Source organism: Salvelinus fontinalis, chromosome 1, assembly GCF_029448725.1.
Source record: "Salvelinus fontinalis isolate EN_2023a chromosome 1, ASM2944872v1, whole genome shotgun sequence".
In the NCBI taxonomy this organism is placed as follows: domain Eukaryota; kingdom Metazoa; phylum Chordata; class Actinopteri; order Salmoniformes; family Salmonidae; genus Salvelinus; species Salvelinus fontinalis.
This window is the reverse complement of record NC_074665.1, coordinates 10801977-10827198: the sequence shown is the minus strand read 5'-3', so window position 1 is coordinate 10827198 and position 25222 is coordinate 10801977. Positions and strand designations below refer to the sequence as shown.

At 41.9% G+C, this 25222-nt stretch overlaps 1 protein-coding gene across 2 annotated transcripts; it reads right to left on the bottom strand.

Moving 5' to 3' along the window:
• Nucleotides 1-17089: 17089 nt before the first annotated feature.
• On the bottom strand, nucleotides 17090-24571 carry LOC129815084 (RPE-retinal G protein-coupled receptor-like). Of its 2 annotated transcripts, none has more exons than XM_055868478.1 (7): nucleotides 24186-24571; nucleotides 23573-23732; nucleotides 21949-22070; nucleotides 21406-21559; nucleotides 20580-20697; nucleotides 19303-19416; nucleotides 17090-19141 (listed from the first exon to the last, which is right to left on the bottom strand). In XM_055868478.1, the coding sequence occupies exons 1-7, from the start codon at nucleotides 24259-24261 to the stop codon at nucleotides 18995-18997; spliced, it is 891 nt and encodes a 296-aa protein (XP_055724453.1). In that variant the 5' UTR covers nucleotides 24262-24571; the 3' UTR covers nucleotides 17090-18994. The 2 variants fall into 2 exon arrangements, with proteins under 2 accessions (XP_055724453.1, XP_055724542.1); XM_055868567.1 differs by lacking the exon at nucleotides 24186-24571 and adding an exon at nucleotides 23962-24177.
• Between the last annotated feature and the right edge of the window lie 651 nt (nucleotides 24572-25222).

Genomic DNA, 25222 nt, shown 5'->3' with positions numbered 1-25222 from the left:
CCTCTCCTCTTCTCTTCTCCTCTCTTCTCCTCTTCTATCCTCTCCTCTCCTCTCTTCTTGCCTCTCCTCCTCTCTTCTCTTCTCCTCTCTTCTCCTCTCCTCTCCTATCTTCTCCTCTCTTCTTGCCTCTCCTCTCCTCTCTTCTTGCCTCTCTTCTCCTCTCTTCTCCTCTCCTCTCCTCTCTTCGCCTCTCCTCCCTCAGCTCCTCTACCTTGGGTTTCTAATCAATTTCTGGAACAGGGAGGACGGCACTGAGCTCTCAAAAAGAGTCTAACTAATTCATAGCTGGGGAATAAATGGATGTTTCTCAGCTTTCTCTGCTTCATATATTAAGACTCCGTATGAGCATGTGATACACAACACAAGTACAAACAGAGAAAGACAGAATGATCGCTTCACATCTAGATGTGTTTTTCTTTACGTTTCTGACAGCTACTCCTTCAATTGAGAAGCCTCACATCTCTTCTGGACAGGGGATGGGGGTCCTAGAAGTGACATTGATTCAATCCATATCGCATAAGTATCTCAGAAGACCTGCGTTATAGCTCGATTTAAATGTAAAGACGCTGTTCCCGCGTTCGCGGAGACGACATTCACGTTAAGCTCTGCATATGTCGGCTCAATCGGAAATTGCCTTTACATTTTAACACGGATTGTCCGCGATAGCGGATTGAATCCAGCCCTAAATTACCCAGTGATGAATAAATGGGTTAATGAATAAATTGTTCTTACGGGATAGAAACGTTCATTCTACTCAGTATAATTATGTTACGCATGTAACTGCTGCATCTGTGTATCACACAATACACACACACACACACACACACACACACACACACACACACACACACACACACACACACACACACACACACACACACACACACACACACACACTGATCAACAACAACGTCATGTGTCCCCCTTAATTACGGCGTTGTTACGTGTGTGTGTGTGTGTGTGTGTGTGTGTCTGCTGCCTAGTAGGGAAGGAAGCCTCAGTCAAAGAGTACACACACACATGACCGCACTAACACACACACACACACACACACAAACACACACACACACACACACACACACACACACACACACACACACACACACACACACACACACACACACACACACACACACACACACACACACACACACACACAGAAAGGGAATTTCCCACTGTGTGGATATTAATGTAATACAATTAGTAGTAATGATGACCTCACTGCACTACTAAGTGTACTGGCCATGCTGGCTTTATGTATTTATTATTTTATGGGGTAGATCAGCTTTAATATTGCAGATAGGTTGTGGCTTCTATCAATGTAATTGTCTGCATCATTTCCAATCCGCCATAAATGTTTTTGTAAATGTATACAGTGCATTCGGAAACTATTCAGACCCCTTTTCACATTTTGTTACGTTACAGCCTTATTCTGAAATGTATTAAATAAAATGAATACCTCATCAATCTACACACAACACCCCGTAATGACAAAGCAAAAAGAGGTGTTTAGAAATGTTTGCAATTTTATTACAAATAAAAACAGAAATACTTTATAACACAGAAGTATTCAGACCCTTTGCTTTGAGACTCGAAATTGAGCTCAGGTACATCCTGTTTCCATGAATCATCCCTGAGATTTTGATTGGAGTCCATCTGTGGTAAATTCAATTGATTGAACATGGTGTGGAAAGGCACACACCTGTCTATATAAGGTCCCACAGTTTACAGTGCATGTCAGAGCAAAAACCAAGCCATGCGGTTGAAGGAATTGTCCTTAGAGCTCCGAGACAGGATTGTGTCGATACACAGATCTGGCGAAGAGTACTGAAAAATATCTGCAGTGTTGAAGATTGACAAGAACACAGTGGCCTCTGTCATTCTTAAATGGAAGAAGTTTGGAACCACCAAGACTCTACCTGGAGCTGGCCTCCCCGGCCAAACTGAGCAATTGGGGAGAAGGGCCTTGGTCAGGGAGGTGACCAAGAACACGATGGTCACTCTGACAGAGCTCCAGAGTTCCTCTGTGGAGATGTTAGAACCTTCCAGAAGGACAACTATCTCTGCAGCATTCCACCAATCAGGCCTTATGGTAGAGTGGCCAGACAAAAGCCACTCCTCAGTAAAAGGCACATGACAGCCCGCTTGGAGTTTGCCAAAAACATCTAAAGGCGTCTCAGAACATGAGAAACAAGATTCTCTGGTCTGATGAAACCAAGATTGAACTATTTGGCCTGAACGCCAGGTGTCACGCCTGGAGAAAACCTGGTTTTGAAGCATGGTGGTGGCAGCATCATGCTGTGGGGATGTTTTTCAGAGGCAGGGACTGGGAAACTATTCAGGATCGAGGGAAAGATAAACTGAGCGAATCATTTGTGAAAAACTTCTCCTGAGCACTCAGGACCTTAGACTGGGGCGAAGGTTCACCTTCCAACAGGACAACGACCATAAGCACACAGCCAACACAATGCAGGAGTGGCTTTGGGACAAGTCTCTGAATGTCCTTGAGTAGCCCAGCCAGAGCCCGGACTTGAACCCAATCGAACATCTCTGGAGAGACCTGAAAATTGCTCTCCAACCTGACAGAGCTTGAGAGGATCTGCAGAGAAGAATGGGAGAAACTCCACAAATACAGATCTGCCACGTTTGTAGCGTCATACCCAAGAAAAATCAAGGCTGCAATTGCTGTCAAAGGTGATTCAACAAAGTACTGAGTAAGGGGTCTGAATATTTATGTCAATTTGACATTTCAGTTTTGTATTTAACACATTTTCACATTTTTCCAAAAACCTGTTTTTGCTTTGTCATTATGGGGTACTGTGTGTAGATTGATGAGGGAAAAAACGATTTAATCAATTTTAGAATAAGGCTGTAACGTAACAAAATGTGGAAAATGTGAAGGGGTCTGAATACTTTCCGTATTCTATATATATATATAGATCAAATGTAATTTTGAGTATTTTACTTTGCAAGGCATAATTTACATTAATTAAATTTAAACAGTCATGGTCCCCTGCAGGTTTTGTTTAGTTCCAGGTTTGTTCAAAGGACATCCCCAAGGACGTTTTTAGGACGTTCTTAGAATGTTGTGTCATGATACCCTGGAGGTTTTTGTTTAGTTGTGGTGAAAATATAGTAAATCTACAAAAAGTTCCTGTATTTTTACAGATAAAGATTTGTTAAAGGACAGTAGGCTGCTGACTTGTGACTCAACCGCACTTGGGATTGGAACTTACACTCTCGTGTTTGTTGTTAGCTACCGGAAGTTCCTGCTGCACCACCAGGTCTGTGGACATAATGGAGATTGGCAAGAATACATTTCTGAAAAAAAGTTGCTGTAAAAATAAAGTAAATATATACAACAACTTGAAGGCGTTATTTCGATACAATGACAGTATGCTGCTGTATTCTGATTTGAATTACTGTAAAATCTTATACTGTGACCACAATTGGGACTCAGCCTTAAATAGAATTTGAACTCAGCATCGATTGGTCACTAGCAACTTGAAACTTCCTGCTACAGTGCAGCTACACCACCAGATCTGTGAGCTTGAAAGAGGTACGACCACAGACTTATTGGCAAGAGTCCATGTCCGCACTATGCTAAAAGATTCCCAGAATCAAATAAATAATTATCCAATTATTACCACCAACATAACATCAGCGTTAAACTAGCAGTGCTCAAGGACACTTGACGTAGAGTATACATCAATTCTTTGGAGATTTGAACTTGCTTAATACTGTTTTGAAGTGCATCGATGTTTCTGTAGTGCCACCATGTTCATACTTACTACTTGGAACACATATTAACACACTCGCAAACATGACGGTTATGGTTAGGGTACACTACAGTGTTGTTGCCTGGGGTACATAAAGGTCAAAGGTAAACTTCACAGGTACACAAACTAACTCAAATGGTGTAGTTCGGTACCTTGTAGTGGTGATGTGAAACCGAGGCTTTCTGAACAAATTGTCCCAAAAAAACGATGAATTACTCAGAGCTTCATTATCAGTTCACACATTGGTGACATCTGCTGGTAAGCAATAAATAGCAGCGTGTGATTATCAGATAGATGTTGAGGTTTCTTCACTACTGTATTTGTCAGAACTCCGTGGCACAGCGATAAGTCGTTGGCTTTAGTAGCCTATAATCAGTTGGAATAGCAGGTTCGCATCTTACATCATGCTTCCCTTTGTTGATTTCGATATTACTATTATATATTTCTGGCATTATTTAGGATGCTTAAGACATAAGTTTATGCTATACTAAATAAAACACATGATTTGAACAACAGTGCAGAAAGTGTAGATTCACATAATAAAATGTTGTTTATTTTACCTTCATTTCACGAGGCAAGTCAGTTAAGAACTAATTCTTATTTTCAATGACGGCTTAGGAACAGTGGGTTAACTGCCTTGTTCAGGGTCAGAACGACAGATTTTTACTTTGTCAGTTCGGGGATTCGATCTAGCAACCTTTAGGTTACTTGGCCAATGTTAAATGATGTGCCTTCAACGAGATATGACTACATACCCTCACATCCCTGAATGACCCATAGTTCCCTACTCTACCTGCTGGGATACCGGTCATGTGAAACTGTCTGTACAAAATCCTAACTATATTTCTACGTTCAGTGTCAAGTAGAGGTTGGTGTTTTGAAAGCAGCTTGGAATCAAAGAAAGCACAACTAAATCAGTGGGATCTCACATTTTCCATCAAACGGTTTGAAGAAGCACGTGATCATACAAAGCTTTGATGACGTATTTCTGATAAAGTGATACACGCATCGTCACATTGCTTCAACGTTAGCTGCTTAGTGATTTCGACGCATGCCTCGGAGCTACAGTATCATTCTAGATATCATTCTAGATATCATTCTAGATCACCTGTACTCCACACACAGAGACACATACAAAGCTCTACCTTCTCCTTCCATTTGGTAAATCTGACCACAATTCTATCCTCCTGATTCCTGCTTACAATCAGAAATTAAAGCAGGAAGCACCAGTGACTCGGTCTATAAAAAAGTGGTCAGATGAAGCAGATGCTAAACTACAGGACTGTTTTGCTAGCACAGACTGGAATATGTTCTGGGATTCTTCCGATGGCATTGAGGAGTACCCAACATCAGTCACTGGCTTTATCAATAACTGCATCGAGGAAGTCGTCCCCACAGTGACTGTACGTACATACTCCAACCAGAAACCATGGATTACAGGCAACATTCGCACTGAGCTAAAGGGTAGAGCTGCCGCTTTCAAGGTGCAGGACTCTAACCCGGAAGCTTATAAGAAATCCTGCTATGCCCTCCGATGAACCATCAAACAGGCAAAGTGTCAATACAGGGCTAAGATTGAATCATGCTACACCGGCTCCGATGCTCGTCGAATGTGGCAGGGCTTGCAAACTATTAAAGACTACAAAGGGAAGCACAGCCGCGAGCTGCCCAGTGACACGAGCCTATCAGATGAGCTAAATCACCTCTATGCTCGCTTCGAGGCAAGCAACACTGAGGCATGTGTATGACCATGTGTATGTGTATGTGCTGACCAACTGGCAAGTGTCTTTACGGACATTTTCAACCTCTCCCTGTCTGAGTCTGTTATACCAACATGTTTCAAGCAGACCACCATAGTCCCTGTGTCCAAGAACACCAAGGTAATCTGCCTAAATGACTACCGACCCGTAGCACTCATGTCTGTAGCCATGAAGTGCTTTGAAAGGCTGGTAATGGGTCACATTAACACCATCATCCCAGAAACCCTAGACCCACTCCAATTTGCATACCACCCAAACAGATCCACAGATGATGCAATCGCTATTGCACTCCACACTGCCCTTTCCCACCTGGACAAAAGGAACACCTTCGTGAGAATGCTATTCATACAGCTCAGTGTTCAACACCATAGTACCCTCAAAGCTCATCACTATGCTAAGGATCCTGGGACTAAACACCTCCCTCTGCAACTGGATCCTGTACTTCCTGACGGGCCACCCCCAGGTGGTGAGGGTAGGTAGCAACACATCCGCCACGCTGATCCTCAACACTGGAGCCCCTCAGGGATGCGTGCTCAGTCCCCTCCTGTACTCCCTGTTCATCCACGACTGCGTGGCCAGGCACGACCTCAACGCCATCATTAAGTTTGCAGGCGACTCAACAGACCTGATCACCGACAGCCTATAGGGAGGAGGTCAGAGACCTGGCTGGGTGATGCCAGAATAACAACCTCTCCCTCAACGTAATCAAGACAAAGGAGATGATTTGTCGACTACAGGAAAAGGAGGACCGAGCACGCCCTCATTCTCATCAATGGGGCTGTAGTGGAGCAGGTTGAGAGCTTCAAGTTCCTTGGTGTCCACATCACCAACAAACTAGAATGGTCCAAACACACCAAGCCTCTTCCCCCTCAGGAAACTAAAAAGATTTGGCATGCGTCCTCAGATCCTCAAAAAGTTATACAGCTGCAACATCGAGAGCATCCTGACTGGTTGCTTAACTGCCTGGTACAGCAACTGCTCGGCTTCCGACCGCAAGGCGTTTCAGAGGGTAGTACGTCCCATCCAGGACCTCTACACCAGATGGTGTCAGAGGAAGGCCCTAAAAATTGTCAAAGACTCCAGCCACCCCAGTCATAGACTGTTCACTCTGCTACTGCATGGCAAGCGGTACCGGAGTGCCAAGTCTAGGAACAAAAGGCTTCTCAACAGCTTTTACCCCCAAGCCATATGACTCCTGAACAGGTAATCAAATGGCTACCCGGACTATTTGCATTGTCCCGCCCCAACCCTTCTTTTACGCTATTGCTACTCTCTGTTTATCATATATGCATAGTCACTTTAACCATATCTACATGTACATACTACCTCAATCAGCCTGACTAACCGGTGCCTGTATATAGCCTCGCTACTGTCCTTTTTCACTCTCTTTTTTACTGTTGTTTTTATTTCTTTACTTATCTATTGTTCACCTGATACCTATTTTTTTACTTAAAAATTGCACTGTTGGTTAGGGCCTGTAAGTAAGCATTTCACTGTAAGGTCTACAGTACACCTGTTGTTTTCAGTGCACATGACAAATAAACTTTGATTTGACAAATGGGACATTTTGAATGTAATTTAAGATCCTCACTACTCTTTTATATGTGGGGCTCATTAGCATATTTGGCGGCGTGGTTACATATACTGTATGTCTATTTTTACCAACTGTCTGTAGAAATGTTGTAGGAGTTTAAGTATTTGATAGCTATGCCAGCACAAATGGATTACTTTTTTCACATGGTCTGTTCTGTAAATTAAGAGAATGTGTTAGTAATGCTGGGATTATGCATTTTCCAATAATTTTATGGAAAATTTGTTGCTCGAAGCTGTGAATGTGTTATTTCTTTACTGGAAGCTACTTGCCAGTAAGATATTGTAAAAGTAACAATAACTTACTGGCTAAATGTTGCTAATAACCTACAGGACATTTGCTGCCTCTTGCAATCTTGCCATTGACCTATAGAACACTTGGTGCCACTAGCAATGGTGCCAGTAACCGACAGGACACGTGGTGCCACTAGCAATGGTGCCAGTAACCTATAGAACACTTGGTGCCACTAGCAATGGTGCCAGTAACCTACAGGACACTTGGTGCCACTAGCAATGGTGCCAGTAACCTACAGAACACTTGGTGCCACTAGCAATGGTGCCAGTAACCTACAGAACACTTGGTGCCACTAGCAATGGTGCCAGTAACCTACAGAACACTTGGTGCCACTAGCAATGGTGCCAGTAACCTACAGAACACTTGGTGCCACTAGCAATGGTGCCAGTAACCTACAGGACACTTGGTGCCAGTAACGTACTGTGCCTTCACTGACTCTTCTGTTGACATCACTTGGTGATTGGCAGAATATTGTAACAGCGTCAGCCTATCAGAAGATTGCAGGCGTGGCTTATTCGAGGTGTGGCTTTCAGCTAGCTCTTGTTGGTCTCCTATAAGAGAGAATTGACATCCCAGTTAATCTGGTCTGTTCAATAACACTAAGATTGTAATTATATACACTGCTCAAAAAAATAAAGGGAACACTTAAACAACACAATGTAACTCCAAGTCAATCACACTTCTGTGAAATCAAACTGTCCACTTAGGAAGCAACACTGATTGACAATAAATTTCACATGCTGTTGTGCAAATGGAATAGACAAAAGGTGGAAATTATAGGCAATTAGTAAGACACTCCCAAAAAAGGAATGGTTCTGCAGGTGGTGACCACACACCACTTCTCAGTTCCTATGCTTCCTGGCTGATGTTTTGGTCACTTTTGAATGCTGGCGGTGCATTCACTCTAATGGTAGCATGAGACGGAGTCTACAACCCACACAAGTGGCTCAGGTAGTGCAGTTCATCCAGGATGGCACATCAATGCGAGCTGTGGCAAAAAGGTTTGTTGTGTCTGTCAGCGTAGTGTCCAGAGCATGGAGGCGCTACCAGGAGACAGGCCAGTACATCAGGAGACGTGGAGGAGGCCGTAGGAGGGCAACGACCCAGCAGCAGGACCGCTAACTCCGCCTTTGTGCAAGGAGGTGCACTGCCAGAGCCCTGCAAAATGACCTCCAGCAGGCCACAAATGTGCATGTGTCTGCTCAAACGGTCAGAAACAGACTCCATGAGGGTGGTATGAGGGCCCGACGTCCACAGGTGGGGGTTGTCCTTACAGCCCAACACCGTGCAGGACGTTTGGCATTTGCCAGAGAACACCAAGATTGGCAAATCGCCACTGGCGCCCTGTGCTCTTCACAGATGAAAGCAGGTTCACACTGAGCACATGAGCACATGTGACAGACGTGACAGAGTCTGGAGACGCCGTGGAGAACATTCTGCTGCCTGCAACATCCTCCAGCATGACCGGTTTGGTGGTGGGTCAGTCATGGTGTGGGGTGGCATTTCTTTGTGGGGCCGCACAGCCCTCCATGTGCTCGCCAGAGGTAGCCTGACTGCCATTAGGTACCGAGATGAGATCCTCAGACCCCTTGTGAGACCATATGCTGACACATGCACATTTTTGGCCTCCTCCACGTCTGATTGACTTGGAGTTACATTGTGTTGTTTAAGTGTTCGAGCAGTGTATATATATAATTTTTTGACATGTGGGATGCATTGTTGAGCGTTACATCCCAAAGGGGTTAAAGAAGAATGATAGAAAGTGTAAGCAAAGTGAGTTGAAGACAGGTGGAGAAATGGAAGTGAATGAGGGCGAAGAATCCGAGGTGGTAGGTGTGGTGAAGTTCTCGGAGCCCGAGGGTCAGGATAAAGATGAGTCTGTGACAGTAGGAGTAAAGTTTTGGGATAAAGTGGACCCTTGCCATTTGAGGTTTCAGGGTGGGTGAAAAGAGAGTTGGGTGCTGTGGAATCGGTGAGGGTAACTAGAAGTGGTCTTGTGATAATTGTTTGTTTCTGCTGGTCAGAGGGAGCAGGCACTCCGTGTTAAACGAATGGGGGCAAGAGATGTGAATCGTTTTGCTCTCAAGAAAAGGGCGTCATTGAAAGGAGTGATTACTGGGGCAGTGGTAAATGTGAAGCTGACCTAATGAAGAGGAAGTTTCCCGGTGTTTGTGATGCTTGTCGTTTGGTGCAACGCAGACTGGGTGGCTTGAGTGGAGAAACAGAAGAGTCATTGTCTGTTCTTTTGAGCTTTGATGTTGAGTCTTTGCCCGAAAAAGTGATGTTAGGATATATAAGTTATCCTGTACGAACTCTTGTGCCGATTACATTACGTTGTTACAGGTGTCAAGCTTATGGACATGTGGCAGCAGTGCGTAGGAGGGAGGTTCCTACAGTAGGTGTGAGAAGTGTGCAGAAGGGCATGAGACAAAAGGAATGTGTAGCATTGGGGAAAGTAGTGGAATGTGTCAATTGTAGGGGTGCCCATGGGGCTGGGGATCAGAAATGTCCCGTGCGAGAGAGGCAGCTTGAGGTTTCCAGGGTTAGAGTAGTGCAGAAGTTGTCATATGCTGAGGCAGTGAAGAAAGTAGAGGAAGATGGGAGGAGGAGGAGGGATCCTGAGAGGAGTGGTGTGAGTAGTAGATCTATACCAGTACAGAGGGAGGGATACTGAAAGGAGTGGTGTGACTAGTAGATCTATACCAGTACAGAGGGAGGGATACTGAGAAGGAGTGATGTGAGTAGATCTGTATCAGCACAGAGAGATAAACCAACGAGTGATACATGTTTCAGTAAGATTAGATTTTTGGCATTTATAGCAATGGTTATCAACTGTACTGCAGGGATGAAACATAAATCTCAGAAAATGGAGGTTGTGGGGGCAGCTGCAGAGAGGTATTTGGGTGTGCGAGACGTCAGAAGAGTTAAAGGATGCATTAAGTGGTGGTTCCCATCCTTTCAGGCTGTTGGCCTGAAGTAGGACTAAATAGATTTAAATAGTGAAGTATGGTATTTATTATTATTTGTGAGTGTAGTGTTAGATGGTAGGGTATTTATTTATTATTACAATCATGTATTTTTTAAAGCAAACTATAAGGGAGTTATACACCAGTCTAGTAGGTGGTGGTAATGCAACATTTCTTGGATGCCAACCGCCGTTAAAGCTCAGCGAAGAAGAGGCCTGTAGTCTGCCAGTTACTCAGCGTTGTTAAAGGCCAGACATAAACTCAGCAAAAAAAGAAACGTCCCTTTTTCAGGAACCTGTCTTTCAAAGATAATTCGTAAAAATCCAAATAACTTCACAGATCTTCATTGTAAAGGGTTTAAACAGTATTTCCCATGCTTGTTCAATGAACCATAAACAATTAATGAACATGCACCTGTGAAACGGTCGTTAAGACACTACCAGCTTACAGACGGTAGGCAATTAAGGTCACAGTTATGAAAACTTAGGACACTAAAGAGGCCTTTCTACTGACTCTGAAAAACACCAAAAGAAAGATGCCCAGGGACCCTGCTCATCTGCGTGAACATGCCTTAGGCATGCTGCAAGGAGGCAAGATGTGGCCAGGGCAATAAATTGCAATGTCTGTGCTGTGAGATGCCTAAGATAGCACTACAGGGAGACAGGACGGACAGCTGATCGTCCTCGCAGTGGCAGACCACGTGTAACAACACCTGCACAGGATCGGTACATCCGAACATTATACCTGCGGGACAGGTACAGGATGGCAACAACAACTGCCCGAGTTACACCAGGAACGCACAATCCCTCCATCAGTACTCACAGACTGTCTGCAATAGGCTGAGAGAGGCTGGACTGAGGGCTTGTAGGCCTGTTGTAAGGCAGGTCCTCACCAGACATCCAACAGGTCCCAGACGTGCTCAATGGGATTGAGATCCGGGTGCTTCGCTGGCCATGGCAGAGGCTATGGGTACAAACCCACCGTCGCTGGACCAGACAGGACTGGCAAAAAGTGCTCTCCACTGACGAGTTGCGATTTTGTCTCATCAGAGGTGATGGTCGGATTCGCGTTTATCGTCGAAGGAATGAGCGTTACACCGAGGCCTGTACTCTGGAGCGGGATCGATTTGGAGGTGGAGGGTCCGTCATGGTCTGGGGCGGTGTGTCACATCATTATCGGACTGAGCTTGTTGTCATTGCAGGCAATCTCAACGCTGTGCATTACAGGGAAGACATCCTCCTCCCTCATGTGGTACCCTTCCTGCAGGCTCATCCTGACATGAACCTCCAGCATGACAATGCCACCAGCCATACTGCTCGTTCTGTGCGTGATTTCCTGCAAGACAAGAATGTCAGTGTTCTGCCATGGCCAGCGAAGAGCCCGGATCTCAATCCCATTGAGCACGTCTGGGACCTGTTGGATCGGAGGGTGAGGGCTAGGGCCATTCCCCCCCAGAAATGTCCGGGAACTTGCAGGTGCCTTGGTGGAAGAGTGGGGTAACATCTCACAGCAAGAACTGGCAAATCTGGTGCAGTCCATGAGGAGGAGATGCACTGCAGTACTTAATGCAGCTGGTGGCCACACCAGATACTGACTGTTACTTTTGATTTTGACCCCCCCCTTTGTTCAGTGACACATTATTCCATTTCTGTTAGTCACATGTCTGTGGAACTTGTTCAGTTTATGTCTCAGTTGTTGAATCTTGTTATGTTCATACAAATATTTACAAATGTTAAGTTTGCTGAAAATAAACGCAGTTGACAGTGAGAGTATGTTTCCTTTTTTGCTGAGATTATATATCAATGTGATACCAAAGAACCATACAATATTCCATTTATTGCTAGTCATAATGTTATTGTAATAATTCAAATGTTAAAGCATCCAACTGGTTGTTACAATTTCACAACGGGCAAATTCCCCCCTCCTACATGGTTACAAATGCAGCTTTATATTTAATATATTGGGTAGAAAAATGTACCATTATACTAGATTATGCGCACATGTACCCTAAAAGGTACCAACCAGTACTATTTGAGTTCCTATGTGTACCTCGTGTGTACCTTTGACCAGTGAAAAACACTGTACTGTAACAATGCTCTCATTTTTCTCTGTGTGTGTGAGTTTTTTTTTCTATTTTTTCTTCTTGGAAACTAATAACCATTTTGTAGCACCGCTGAGACATTAATACAGTCCAGACTGAAAGGTTGCAAGTTCAAATCCCGAGAGCGTTTAATCCCACTTTGTGCTAGAGTCTATCAGCTTCATGCTAGTGGACAACTGCAAAGAGATTATTTTGCCAGTGTAAGATGAGGAACTGCATCAGAGCTGTCAAATCCACAAACGTCTTCCGGCCTTATACCTGAAGCGGAAATTGCCATTGGCTGCACAGAATTGCATTAAGAGAGATACCATGTAGCCTTGTTTACAAGTTGGAACAGGAGATGTAATCTACACCTCAATTAGGCTGATAGAAATCCTCATTTATTTGTGGAATGATTTTCAATTTGAGTGTCATTATTTCAATATAGCCTACACGTTCTCGTTCTGAGTAGAAGTGGCGTTGCTTCCTGATGATGACCACATGAACTCCCCGATTCGACAGCTCTAATGCAGTTACGCCTCCGACACAGTCAAAACACCAGCTATGTGGGTGTCGGCTATCGCGTGTTGAATCTAGGCCTTAAAGTCTAGAGTCCCTGAGCACTACTACCTTTTAAGTTGCTGTCAGATAATCACACACTTATTGACTTGATTCCAGGCAACTTTTAGCAACGTGCAAAAATTTATTCTTGACGGGACAAAAAGTACCTAAGTGCATTGCTATTGATAGTAAATCAACTACAAAACACTAATAGAGTATCCTATTACTGTAGAAATGTACCGTAAAATAACTGTACAATTTACCATAAAATAAACACTAATGGCTAACAGTGTAGTTTCATGTTATCACATGTTGAACCAAATGATTTCACGTGTTTTTGGAACAAATCATGTGAAAACGTGTTTTTGGAACACTTCACATGTGGAAAACGTGTTTTCGGGAACACTTCACATGTGGAAAACTTGTTTTTGGGAACACTTCACATGTGGAAAACGTGTTTTTGGAACACTTCACATGTGGAAAACGTGTTTTCGGGAACTCTTCACATGTTGAAAACGTGTTTTTGGAACACTTCACATGTGGAAAACGTGTTTTCGGGAACTCTTCACATGTGGAAAACGTGTTTTTGGAACACTTCACATGTGGAAAACGTTTTTTTGGAACACTTCACATGTGAAAAACGTGTTTTTGGAAAGGGATAACACCACCTGGGATTTGAACTCAGAACCACTGGATTGGAAGTAGACTGATCATTCTGCTACGCCACAACGTCTGCACTGGTTCTTTGAACATGAATTACCTATAAGACATCTCTGCACTTATCAAAAGAGCGTCATATGCACTGCTATTATAGACATCAGTTAATCTGACTATTCTCTCATTGATTTCATTTACTTATTTCAGTCATTTGAGTGATTCTGTAAATTCTTTTAATGTTACCCCTGAATCACTATGATAAATATAATCGGTTTTAACAAAGCTGAGATTTTCGTTGATGTCCAAAGTGTAGGAATACAGGTGAAATCAGTTACTGACATGTTACTGATGTGATCAAGAGCTGCATGTAGCCACGTCTGCACACGTTGTTCGTATCCTTTACTAGTTAGTCAGTTATTATCCCAGTTAAAAAAGTATTTGTAGTCAGCAATAGGGGAGGGATTTTTTGCTAGACATCTTTGAAAACCAAGTCAGGTAAAGAGCTTTTTTATGTTTTAAAGGGGCAGTGTTGTATTTTGAGACAGGCTTGAATAAGCTAGGTAGCCAATAGGCAGAGAGAAGCATAATTTGTCTGATTCTCTGTAATAATGGTACGGGAATAATAATGCATTTGATTTTGTAAAGTGGTTTCTTGCATCAAACAACACAACAACATTTACAGTCACCTCCTTGTCTGAAGGACAAGTGGATTGACAGGTTAATGTCAAGCCCTACATGTTTTTTTTTCAAAAGTCTCATGGAATGTAGGCCTACATTGAACACCAAACTTTGGCTGCTACTGTAGGCTGAATACTAGGACAGCTATTTCCATGTCGAGCACATAGCCATGCAATCTCCATAGACAAACACTGGCAGTAGAATGGCCTTACTGAAGAGCTCAGTCACTTTGTGGCACCTTCATAGGACGCCACCTTTCCAACAAGTCAGTTTGTCAAATTTCTCCCCTCTAGAGTTTCCCCGGTCAACTGTAAGTGCTGTTATTGTAAAGTGGAAAGGTCTAGGAGCAACAACAGCTCAGCCACGAAATGGTAGGCCACACAAGCTCACAGAACAGGAAATGCTGAAGCGCGTAAAAATCGTCTGTCCTCGGTTGCAACACTCACTACTGAGTTCCAAACTGCCTCTGGAAGCAACATCAGCACAAGAACTGTTCGTCGGGAGCTTCATTAAAACGGTTTCCATGGCCAAGCAGCCGCACACAAGCCAAAGATCACCATGCGCAATGCCAAGGGTCGGCTGGAGTGGTGTAAAGCTCGCTAGCATTGGACTCTGGAGTGATGAATCACGCTTCACCATCTGGCAGTCCGACAGAAGAATCTGAGCACGCTATCTGCCAGAATGCATAGTGCCAACTGTAAAATTTGGTGGAGGAGGAATAATGGTCTTGGGCTGTTTTTCATGGTTCAGGCCCCTTAGTTCCAATGAAGGGAAATCTTAATGCTACAACATAAAATGATATTCTACACCTCTCCCAGCTAATGGTATCAAGTTCTACTGTAGCCAAATGTAGGGCACTATATAGTGAATAGCATGCCATGTCATGAACAGGAAATTCCTGTTGTGCAGGAAATTTCCTGCAACATCCGGGGGATCAAATTAAGATCCTACATCTGTAGTTAGCATTGTGTACTGTACCAGGCAGTTACCGATTGTGTTTGAGTTCTTCGAATCATGTTAATGTAAGTTCATGAACCCCTCAGACTTCATACGCATCCCAAATGGCCCCCTATTCCCTACCATAGGGCTCTGGTCAAAAGTAGTCCTCTACATAGGGAATAGGGGGCCATTTAGGGTATAATTTAGGGTGCCAATTTGGACACTTCCTTCACATTGTCTAGTTTGGCGTACCATCTCATCTGTTAAATAGATTATGCTGTAGCTAGTACTGAGCGATTAGTCCTTTTTGAGGTCGGTTTCGGTTCGATTATTAAAAAAGCATCACGTTTTTCAGTTTCTATTTTTTATTTTTTTATGTGCTATGCATTCTGTGGGTTGAATGCTGTAACACAGAATAAAACAATTAATAGCAGTCACATTACTTTAAACCTCTTAAGGAACCACCCCTTTTTTTCAACAAATGTGTTTTATTTGAAGCCTTTATTATTTCATTCCAAGTCAACATCTCATCTCTATAGAGTTACTAGAGTTACTGCCTATGCTGTTTGACAAAATCACTATTTTAGTATTTCTTCAAAGTAAATATGGCATACTTTTATGACTGCTGAATATCTAAGATCATGTATTTTCAGGCTCGCTAAACTTTCTAGCTCTCGATCGGTGCGTTCTCTCTTCTCTCAGCGGGGCGCGCGATAGATTATAGTCATTGTAGTTAATTACCAAGTTTTCTGCGGTAAACTATGTACAATGTTGGCCTGTTGGAAATTACAACTCCCTACTACATCTCACAGTTCAGGATTGATCTAATTTATCTCTACATTAAAAAAAAAAAACTCCACATCGAGCTAAAAAAAAAAGGAAAAAAAGTTATTGATTTATCCAGAACTAGTTGGCATTCTGTCATTACCACCAACTCTGCTCTCACTAAAAATAATCTCAGAACTGTATTTTGCATACATTTCAGGAAATTACAAGAAGTTGCCCAATTTGTATAAAAATAAATGGTTGGTTACATCATTCGGTCAACCCTCCTAAAACATACTATAATGATGGTGTGTAGTAATCACTTTCTTAGAGTTCAGTAACATCCAGGACCTTTTGATTGGTCAACAGGGTTCTCTGAACCTGACAACCTGTAACGTCCAGGTCCTTTTGATTGGTCAACAGGGTTCTCTGAACCTGACAACCTGTAACATCCAGGTCCTTTTGATTGGTCAACAGGGTTGTCTGAACCTGACAACCTGTAACATCCAGGTCCTTTTGATTGGTCAACAGGGTTCTCTGAACCTGACAACCTGTAACATCCAGGTGAGTTAAGAGAAAGCCGACTCCTCCCCCGGAGGAAGGCTGTTGTCTATTTGCAGTTTGCGTCTCAAATGACACTCTATTCCCCACTCTGTTGTAGTGCACTATATAGGGAATAGGTTGCCATTAGGTCTTGGTTCATAGTAGTGCACTATATAGGGAATAGGTTACCATTTGCAACACCCCTGCTGATTGGGTGAAGTGGCTCTGACAGGCCCTGGTGCTGTGCCACACAGGATTACTGTGACAGGCGGCTGTGTCAGGGACTGAGCTGCATTAGTTCACTCCACTCGTTAAAGGTTTATTTCAGGACTGGAGACTCCACGTTAAGCAGCTCAGACGACACAGTGACAGGCGCTGGCGCGTTACACCACTGTTTTGATGTCTGCCACGCTTACCTCGTCTGGGACCAGAGCACATGATTGGGAGTAGAGACAAAACTGAGAAAGACAACTGCAAAGGAGTAGATTAACTGTATTTTACGTAAGGTTATGCATGCCAGCGTCTGCTACACAAAGATAGACGAAGTTAAAACGACACAACGTGACACAATGTGATAGTCTAAGATTACGGTTTGAACGTACAAATATGTTAAAAAAATATATATATATATGCACTGTCAGACTGTCAATCCGTCTGCTAAATGGCATATTATTATAATAGAACAAAAAACACATTCAATACACCAAACATTATTAGGTTATATCTAGTTTACTCCAGACTATATGGGGATGTAATGTAATGTAAGACTACGTAACTTGGGGACCATTGGTCATTCAGAAACTTCCTCCGTGGGATTCAATGTTGTGTGGTTTTCTCCACTTCCTTTAAAGGGATGATCCTGCTTCTTTTAGTTCTGCCGCCACACTAAGTATCTACAGAGAATAGATCTGCCTCCACATTAAGTATCTACAGAAAATAGATCTGCCTCCACATTAAGTATCTACAGAGAATAGTTCTGCCTCCACACTAAGTATCTACAGAGAATAGTTCTTCACAGAAAGATTGGTGGCTATACTGTGTAGAGGTTACATCACATCAAGGCTTTTGTCTTCAGACTTCAAATTGAACCATATTCCCTACATAGTGCACTACATTTGGCCAGGTCTCTGTTCAAAAGTAGTGCACTAAATAGGGAATAGGGTGTAATTTGGGACACATCCCTAACACTCCTCAGGAACCAAAAGTGACCCAATAAATCTTGTTGGTCACAACTATACAACAACCTCCATAGCATGAAATGTCTTGGCTGAATGACGCCTGGGTTCAGTTACTATATGAAATCATTTCCAATACTTTATCCTGGCTTGATTGAGCTTGCCTTAGCATAAAACTGTATACCCCACCCATCTGGCACTCCAGGCAGGCTAAAGTAAACAGTTAAAGTATTTTAAAGATTTCAAATAGTACTTGAACCCAGGTGTGGTAGAGTATAGCTCTTTTTTGAAGTCTCATCCTTTTACAGCTGTACAGGTACAGCGGCATGCTGAGAATCACACCATTTCCAGGTAAGGTCAGTGGAGTCAGATTGAAGAGCGGCTGCATGGCAGAATACCTTGCTGTGTTTATTACAGTGCTTGGAGGGATACATCAGGGAGACTTCTAGAAGTAAAGCTATTGGCTATTAAAAAATAAAAAACGGTATTACATTAACATGACCTGAACCTTAAGTTTGGTCCACCTTTAAGTTGATCTCTGGTTGTATTACCTTCAAATCACTCAGCATGAACATGGCATTAAGAGCACTGTGGGATTTGTATTACAACGTAGGTCACTGAGTGCCCTTTGTCTAGTCAATCATGAGACATCATTCAATCTAATCACAGGTGCTTCTCCCCAAAGTCTATTTGAATGAAGACTCAGCCACCATACCGCTATTGACAAGCTACATTGGACCCATGGTTTCCCAAGCCAGCTAAATAAACAATTAACATTAAGCTCACCACCTTGTACAAATACCATTCTTCCAATGTGAAACCTACTGCAATGAGAGTCCATGATGATGATGTTGTTTGGATATAGCCTGTACCATAGAATTAGAATGTGAGAATGGAACTTTCTAATTCCATGGCCTGTACAGTAGTGTAACCATAGAATTAGAATGTGAGAATGGAACATTCTAATTCCATGGCCTGTACAGTAGTGTAACCATAGAATTAGAATGTCAGAATGGAACATTCTAATTCCATGGCCTGTACAGTAGTGTAACCATAGAATTAGAATGTCAGAATGGAACATTCTAATTCCATGGCATGTACAGTAGTGTAACCATAGAATTAGAATGTCAGAATGGAACATTCTAATTCCATGGCCTGTACAGTAGTGTAACCATAGAATTAGAATGTCAGAATGGAAAACTTCCTTTATCTTCCTTTTAACTTCACAACGACCGGCTCAGTAAACTTCTGGCCAGTCAGGAACTGCCACACCCCTCCTCTGTAGAACTCGTTCCCAAAGGAATAGAGCCACGCGTTGAAAATAGGGTTCGTTTTCGCCAAAACAGGAAGCAACTAGGAAATGAATAAAGATGTTTTCTTGTTAAAAGATTTAAATAAAACAATCTCCATTCAAATTTCATTGAACTAAAGAATTATCAAGCTCAGAGAGAATGGAAGACAAAAAAAGACAAAAAAAATTGAATAAAAGGGAAAAAGGTAGAAGAACTGCTCACCATTCTCAGCTTTGGTGAGACCAGTCTGGCGTTGCCAAAGCAGGCGTAGATACACATGATTTCGTAGGGTCCCCAGCAGAACAACAGAACCATCAGTGGTAAACTGGTGTTCCACTGGAATACAAGGACAGTCAATAAATTGTATTGAATGGGACTTTTAAGGGTTAGTGCTATCTGGAATCCTTGGGATGTCCCTACCATAAACCCTAACCCCTACACTTACCCGTACTTTAATCCTGTTTAGACTTTTCTGGCTTTTAAGTCACACAATAACATATCAGCATCACATAATGTATAAAAGAGCAGAACATAGTGACTGTTATGTACCCCCACACAGAATATAGTGACTGTTATGTACCCCCACACAGAACATAGTGACTGTTATGTACCCCCACACAGAACATAGTGACTGTTATGTACCCCCACACAGAATATAGTGACTGTTATGTACCCCCACACAGAACATAGTGACTGTTATGTACCCCCACACAGAACATAGTGACTGTTATGTACCCCCACACAGAACATAGTGACTGTTATGTACCCCCACACAGAACATAGTGACTGTTATGTACCCCCACACAGAACATAGTGACTGTTATGTACCCCCACACAGAACATAGTGACTGTTATGTACCCCCACACAGAACATAGTGACTGTTATGTACCCCCACACAGAACATAGTGACTGTTATGTACCCCCACACAGAACATAGTGACTGTTATGTACCCCCACACAGAACATAGTGACTGTTATGTACCCCCACACAGAACATAGTGACTGTTATGTACCCCCACACAGAACATAGTGACTGTTATGTACCCCCACACAGAACATAGTGACTGTTATGTACCCCCACACAGAACATAGTGACTGTTATGTACCCCCACACAGAACATAGTGACAATGGAAACAGGATGCACCTGAGCTCAACTTTGAGTCTCATAGCAAAGGGTCTGAATTCTTATGTAAATAAGGTATTTCTGTTAAGACATATATATATATATATATGCAAAAATTTCTAAAAACCTGTTTTCACTTTTTCATTGTGGGGTATTGTGTGTAGATAGATGAGAGAAAAAAATATTGAATCAATTTTAGAATAAGACTAATGTAACAAAATGTGGAAAAAGTCAAGGTGTCTGAATACTTTCCGAATGCACTGTACAATGAGAAGTACGTTTTTCTGGCCAAAGATTAATGGTATTGTTAAAATGCGTTGTAATATTTCAAAGAACATTCAAATGTTCAAACGGTAGAATGTTAGAGGGTTTACCCTGTGCTTGTGGATCTTCTTGAAGTATGCGTAAATGGCGTCGTAGTTGGACTTCATGACATAAGCAGGGAGGATAAGGTAGAAGACAGTCAGGGCCCCCATATAGGTAATGTAGTCCCTGTTGAATGGAGATGAACACGGACGATGTAACAACATATACTGTATTATACATGGGGCATCCTCACTCGTCTAGGGTTCCTAATTCTGGTCATTTTCCAAAAATTCCTCCGGTTTTCCAGGAATCCTAGCGGATTCCGCAGTTCCTGATTTATTCCCTCCTGATTTCGGGACTCCTCCAACTGGGATTCATGGAAAACCTGGGAATGTTGCAACCATAGTCAGCGGGAGACATTGCTCGACAGCTTTGTTTTTATTGTCCGAAATGAATAATCCCAATCCATTAGAGATTTTTGGCAGTGCTCGCTCTGTGTGTGAAACGCTGGATGTTTTCAACTGGGTTAAAGAGACTACTTGTGTTGTAATCTGCTTGATTGTCCTAAATCCCAGTTTCTGTATTCCATTGTTTACATTTGACTAAGCCAAACAGTGATGTCAACAGCTGGTTTAAACAGAAGGATATTTGGGAGTCAATCTTTAGACTTTGTAAAGTCTTGTAGGGTCTCTGGTTGAAACATCAACACGTGCAGAAGGTAACAGTGTGTGAGGAAGTTGTTGTTTTACAATGAAATGACCTTTAGGTCTGGGATTCCCTGCACCACAGATGAGAGAGAACATGAGGGTGTGCTCACATTTCATTTTCTGACTAAGTCGATCTGGATAAGATTGTCTGCTAAATAACCTATATTTTAATAGAAATGTAGCCTACTTGTCTCCTTTGGTGTAGTCTAGAGTGCAGCAGGTCCTCATGGGCTCAAAGTCATAAACTCCCCAACCAATCAGAGGGACGGCGGCCCAGAAGATAGCCAAACCCCAGGTAACGATAGAAATAGTCCAGGCCGTGCTCCAAAACAGCTTCTGATCTGGAACATAATAAAGTAAAAGTTTATTGAAATTTGCAAGAGTATGTTTGTAGCTTTGTAGATGTATATAGTACATCAATAAATATTTTTTTTAAATAAATCAATAACGCTATAGTAAATGACATGAACACATACTGGGAAAGGGGATACCTAGTCAGTTGTACAACTGAATGCATTCAACTGAAATGTATCTTCCGCATTTAACCCAACCCCTCTGAATCAGAGAAGTGCGGGAGGCTGCCTTAATCAACATCCACGACGCACGGGAACAATGGGTTAACTGCCCTGCTCAGGGGCAGAACGACGTATTTTTACCTTGTCAGCTCGGTTACTGGCCCAACACTCTAACCACTAGGCTACCTGCCGCCGTACAGTAGGATACTACTCACTGGTGACATATTGGTGATATCTGTCCCAGGCGATGGTAGCCAGGAAGCTGATAGAGGCCAGAACTGCTGTCATCCCCATGAAGGCGTGGTTGCTACATCCGTCTTGGCCCCAGGGCCAGTGACTAGGGTGGCAAGAGACGAGCACATTCAGGCTGCGTTTACACAGGCAGCCCAATTCTGATCTTTTCCCTGATTATTTGCAAAAGATCGATCTGATTGGTCAAAATAACTATTGACAAAATATCAGAATTGAGCTGCCTGTCTAAACACAGCCTTAGTGTTTCTATTCCCATCAGGCATAAACATGGTGACTCATATTGCTGCAAATTGTTATATCAAAATACACCTGCTTTGGGTTGTGGTTCTATACAGTTGAACTATGAAGTCAGGATCACATACATTAACAATTGTTCAACATTACAGTTATGGGCGATTCCTCACGTAACAAAAGACCATGGTTTTGGGGCATTTTTACATCATTTAATCCATAGAAGGTTCCTTTGGAGGTTGGATTGTTGACATATATTTGACATTTGTATCTTAGAGCATAATTGAGAAATAATTGATTGAATTTTGAATATTTGTGACATTTTGGCCGTACCCTTTCCTCCCTTAAGACTCCATATTGTTTCATCTGTAGATGCTGCATGCAAAGCAAAAAAAAATAAATCGGTGTCATATCAAACTTTGCTGCTTGTTCTGCTTGATTGTTAAAAAGTACATAAATTTGACAATATTGAAAAATATAAATCCATTTTTTATTTGCCACATTTTGTTTTATATATATTTGTTTGCATAATATACTCTACAGGCATATCAAAGTCCCAGAGTGGGATCCCTGATACTTTCAGAGTCCAATTTGTAAGCATTACCAACAGAGTGAATGTGAAAATGGATTCAAAATTGTCACCCTCTACTGGTGATTTGCAGGATGTGAAATTATACAAATAAAAGGAGGGCTGTGATTGGTCACATTGCCTACTCTACCATTTTCTCTGTATAAAATGGGTCATAACTTTAAAACTAGCAGAGATCCCTCTGGAACTTGTATATGCCCATAGAGTATATGATGTTCAACAATATGTTGAAAAATTTGCCCTAACCCCCCCCCCCCCCAAAAAAAAAAATCTATAATTATAAAATATGTTATTTGAAATCAAAATACTACTCATATTACAAAGCAAGTGGCAAAGCTACATTTGACAACCATTTTTTATGTCTTAAAGGAGACCTGGGTAAGGCAAAAATGTCACAAATTTTCCCAACTTTATTAAAAAAATGCAATTATGCTTTACAAATGTCAGATACATGTCAACAATGCTTCCTCCAAAGGACCCTTACATGGATTACATTCATGAAAAGCAAAAACAATTGTCACTTTTTTCATGGTTTCGTGAGGAAACACCCTATTGTGTTGTATAGCGTATATCCCTTATAGCTACTCAGATATACATGATAAATGTGCCTTACTTGAATGCCTCTCTAGAAAAGATGTCGGCACAAATCATTCTGTAAACCACTTTTAGATCAATGCATAAACGCATGTTTTGCAACAACTATTGTACACATAAATTAGGCAACCTCCACAGGCGTTACTGCAGTGTCAGAGAACAAGAATTCATACCTATAAAATAAACTGGCGTAAGCAGCGATCAGGCCGGTTATATTGAGCATAATGTCAGCCACAGCAAGGTTAAACACAAGAAAATTACTGGGAGTTCGCATTTGCTTTACGCTAATATAGGCCAATATTGAAATGGCGTTGAGGAAGAATCCAAGAAGACCTAAAACACACACACACGAAAGAAAGAAAGAAATCATCAAGGGAAACAACTTGTGATAGATTCCATGATATAAACAGACTAAATGGAGGTTTAACATTTCAGTTAAGTTACACGTATAGGATATGTCTGAAATTGTTGAATTTTAAACACACATACTTTTATTTCACTTTCACATTTCAACCTTACAAAACCTAATCTTCCAATTATAGCACATATCACATTGACATACATGGATGATTTGAAGTTGCCAAATTGCTGTCATTTCTTGAAGAATCTTCAAAGCATTTCTCTGGCCAAATCATTTTTGTTTTGTCCGACTTTAAAATCTTTAGGCCTATCCATTTAAGATCCCTTTAAAAGCCCACAGGGCTCCATCCTCTGGCAGCCGTTTCTCTAGTGCAAATAAATAACAACTTTCATTTCAACATATTTGGCATAAAATATTTCACTTACCCCCAACAAGAAGAGCTGAACCGAATGCAAACATGTCAAAATCGGAGAATCCCTCCGGTAATGTGTATGCTGCCATGTTTTAATGGCTACTATAATTGTCGGACACTACAGATAATTCCTCTACGTTTATTTTCGCTTCTAAAAGTGCCAGAGGTTTCTAAGACTGAACTCTTTATAAAGTCTCTTTCACGTGAAAAGGCATGCAAGAACTTATCTCAAGAAAAAAACTCACCAATCCCTACAAGAATATTCTAATTAGGGGTACAATAATAATAATAATAGAGTATGCTACACATTGGATAAGAACTATTTTCTTCTTTTTCCGAAAATATATTTTTCTTTGTGTTCATTGAAGTGGTTTCTGCGCACCTAGTGCGCATGCGCAGCTCGCTGATCTATAAAACAACTGATAAGAAGCCCGCCTATCTCACATTATAGGCTACTACTGACCAGTGGTAGTCACTGGACTCTAAACCCAAAGGTCATACTTTATCCTTAGTAGGCTAAACATTATATGGTACATGACAATGAAGGATATCTCTCATAGGGCTTCGCACAATTGGCCCAGCATCGTCCTGGTTAGGGTTTGACCGGTGTAGGCCGTCATTGTAAATAAGAATTTGTTCTTAACGGACTTGTCTTGTTAAATAAAGTTTAATAAAAAAATTAAATATATATATTTAGATAGGTAGGCCTACAGATGTAGGATCTTAGTTTGAGCCAGTTTGCTATGGCAGGGAAATGATCCAGCACCAACAGGAAACGTGAATTATCTTGTGGATTATAATTAATGGATATTTTTATGTAGGGGTTGATAAACATTTTTGATAGGGCTAATCAAGTCTGACATTTTAAAGTAGAAATTACAAACTTTAGAAGCATTTTTAAACCTCGAATACCCTACAAGTTAGAATTTCCTGCTATGCAGGAACATTTTCACCAACAAAAGAGTGATCAAATTAAGAGCCTACATCTTTACCTGCTGCCTTCACCATCAATGACATCATAAACATAGACCTACAGTAAGTGCTAGCTGG

What these genes read in the sequence shown, in the direction of transcription:
- LOC129815084 (XM_055868478.1), bottom strand. Translation starts at nt 24,261, where the DNA reads ATGGCAGCATACACATTACCGGAGGGATTCTCCGATTTTGACATGTTT. An exon ending in TTCAGCTCTTCTTGTTGGGG is followed by an intron (nt 23,733 to 24,185) that starts GTAAGTGAAATA and finishes TGTGTGTTTTAG; the next exon opens with GTCTTCTTGGATTCTTCCTC. An exon ending in GACTACACCAAAGGAGACAA is followed by an intron (nt 20,698 to 21,405) that starts GTAGGCTACATT and finishes TCCATTCAACAG; the next exon opens with GGACTACATTACCTATATGG.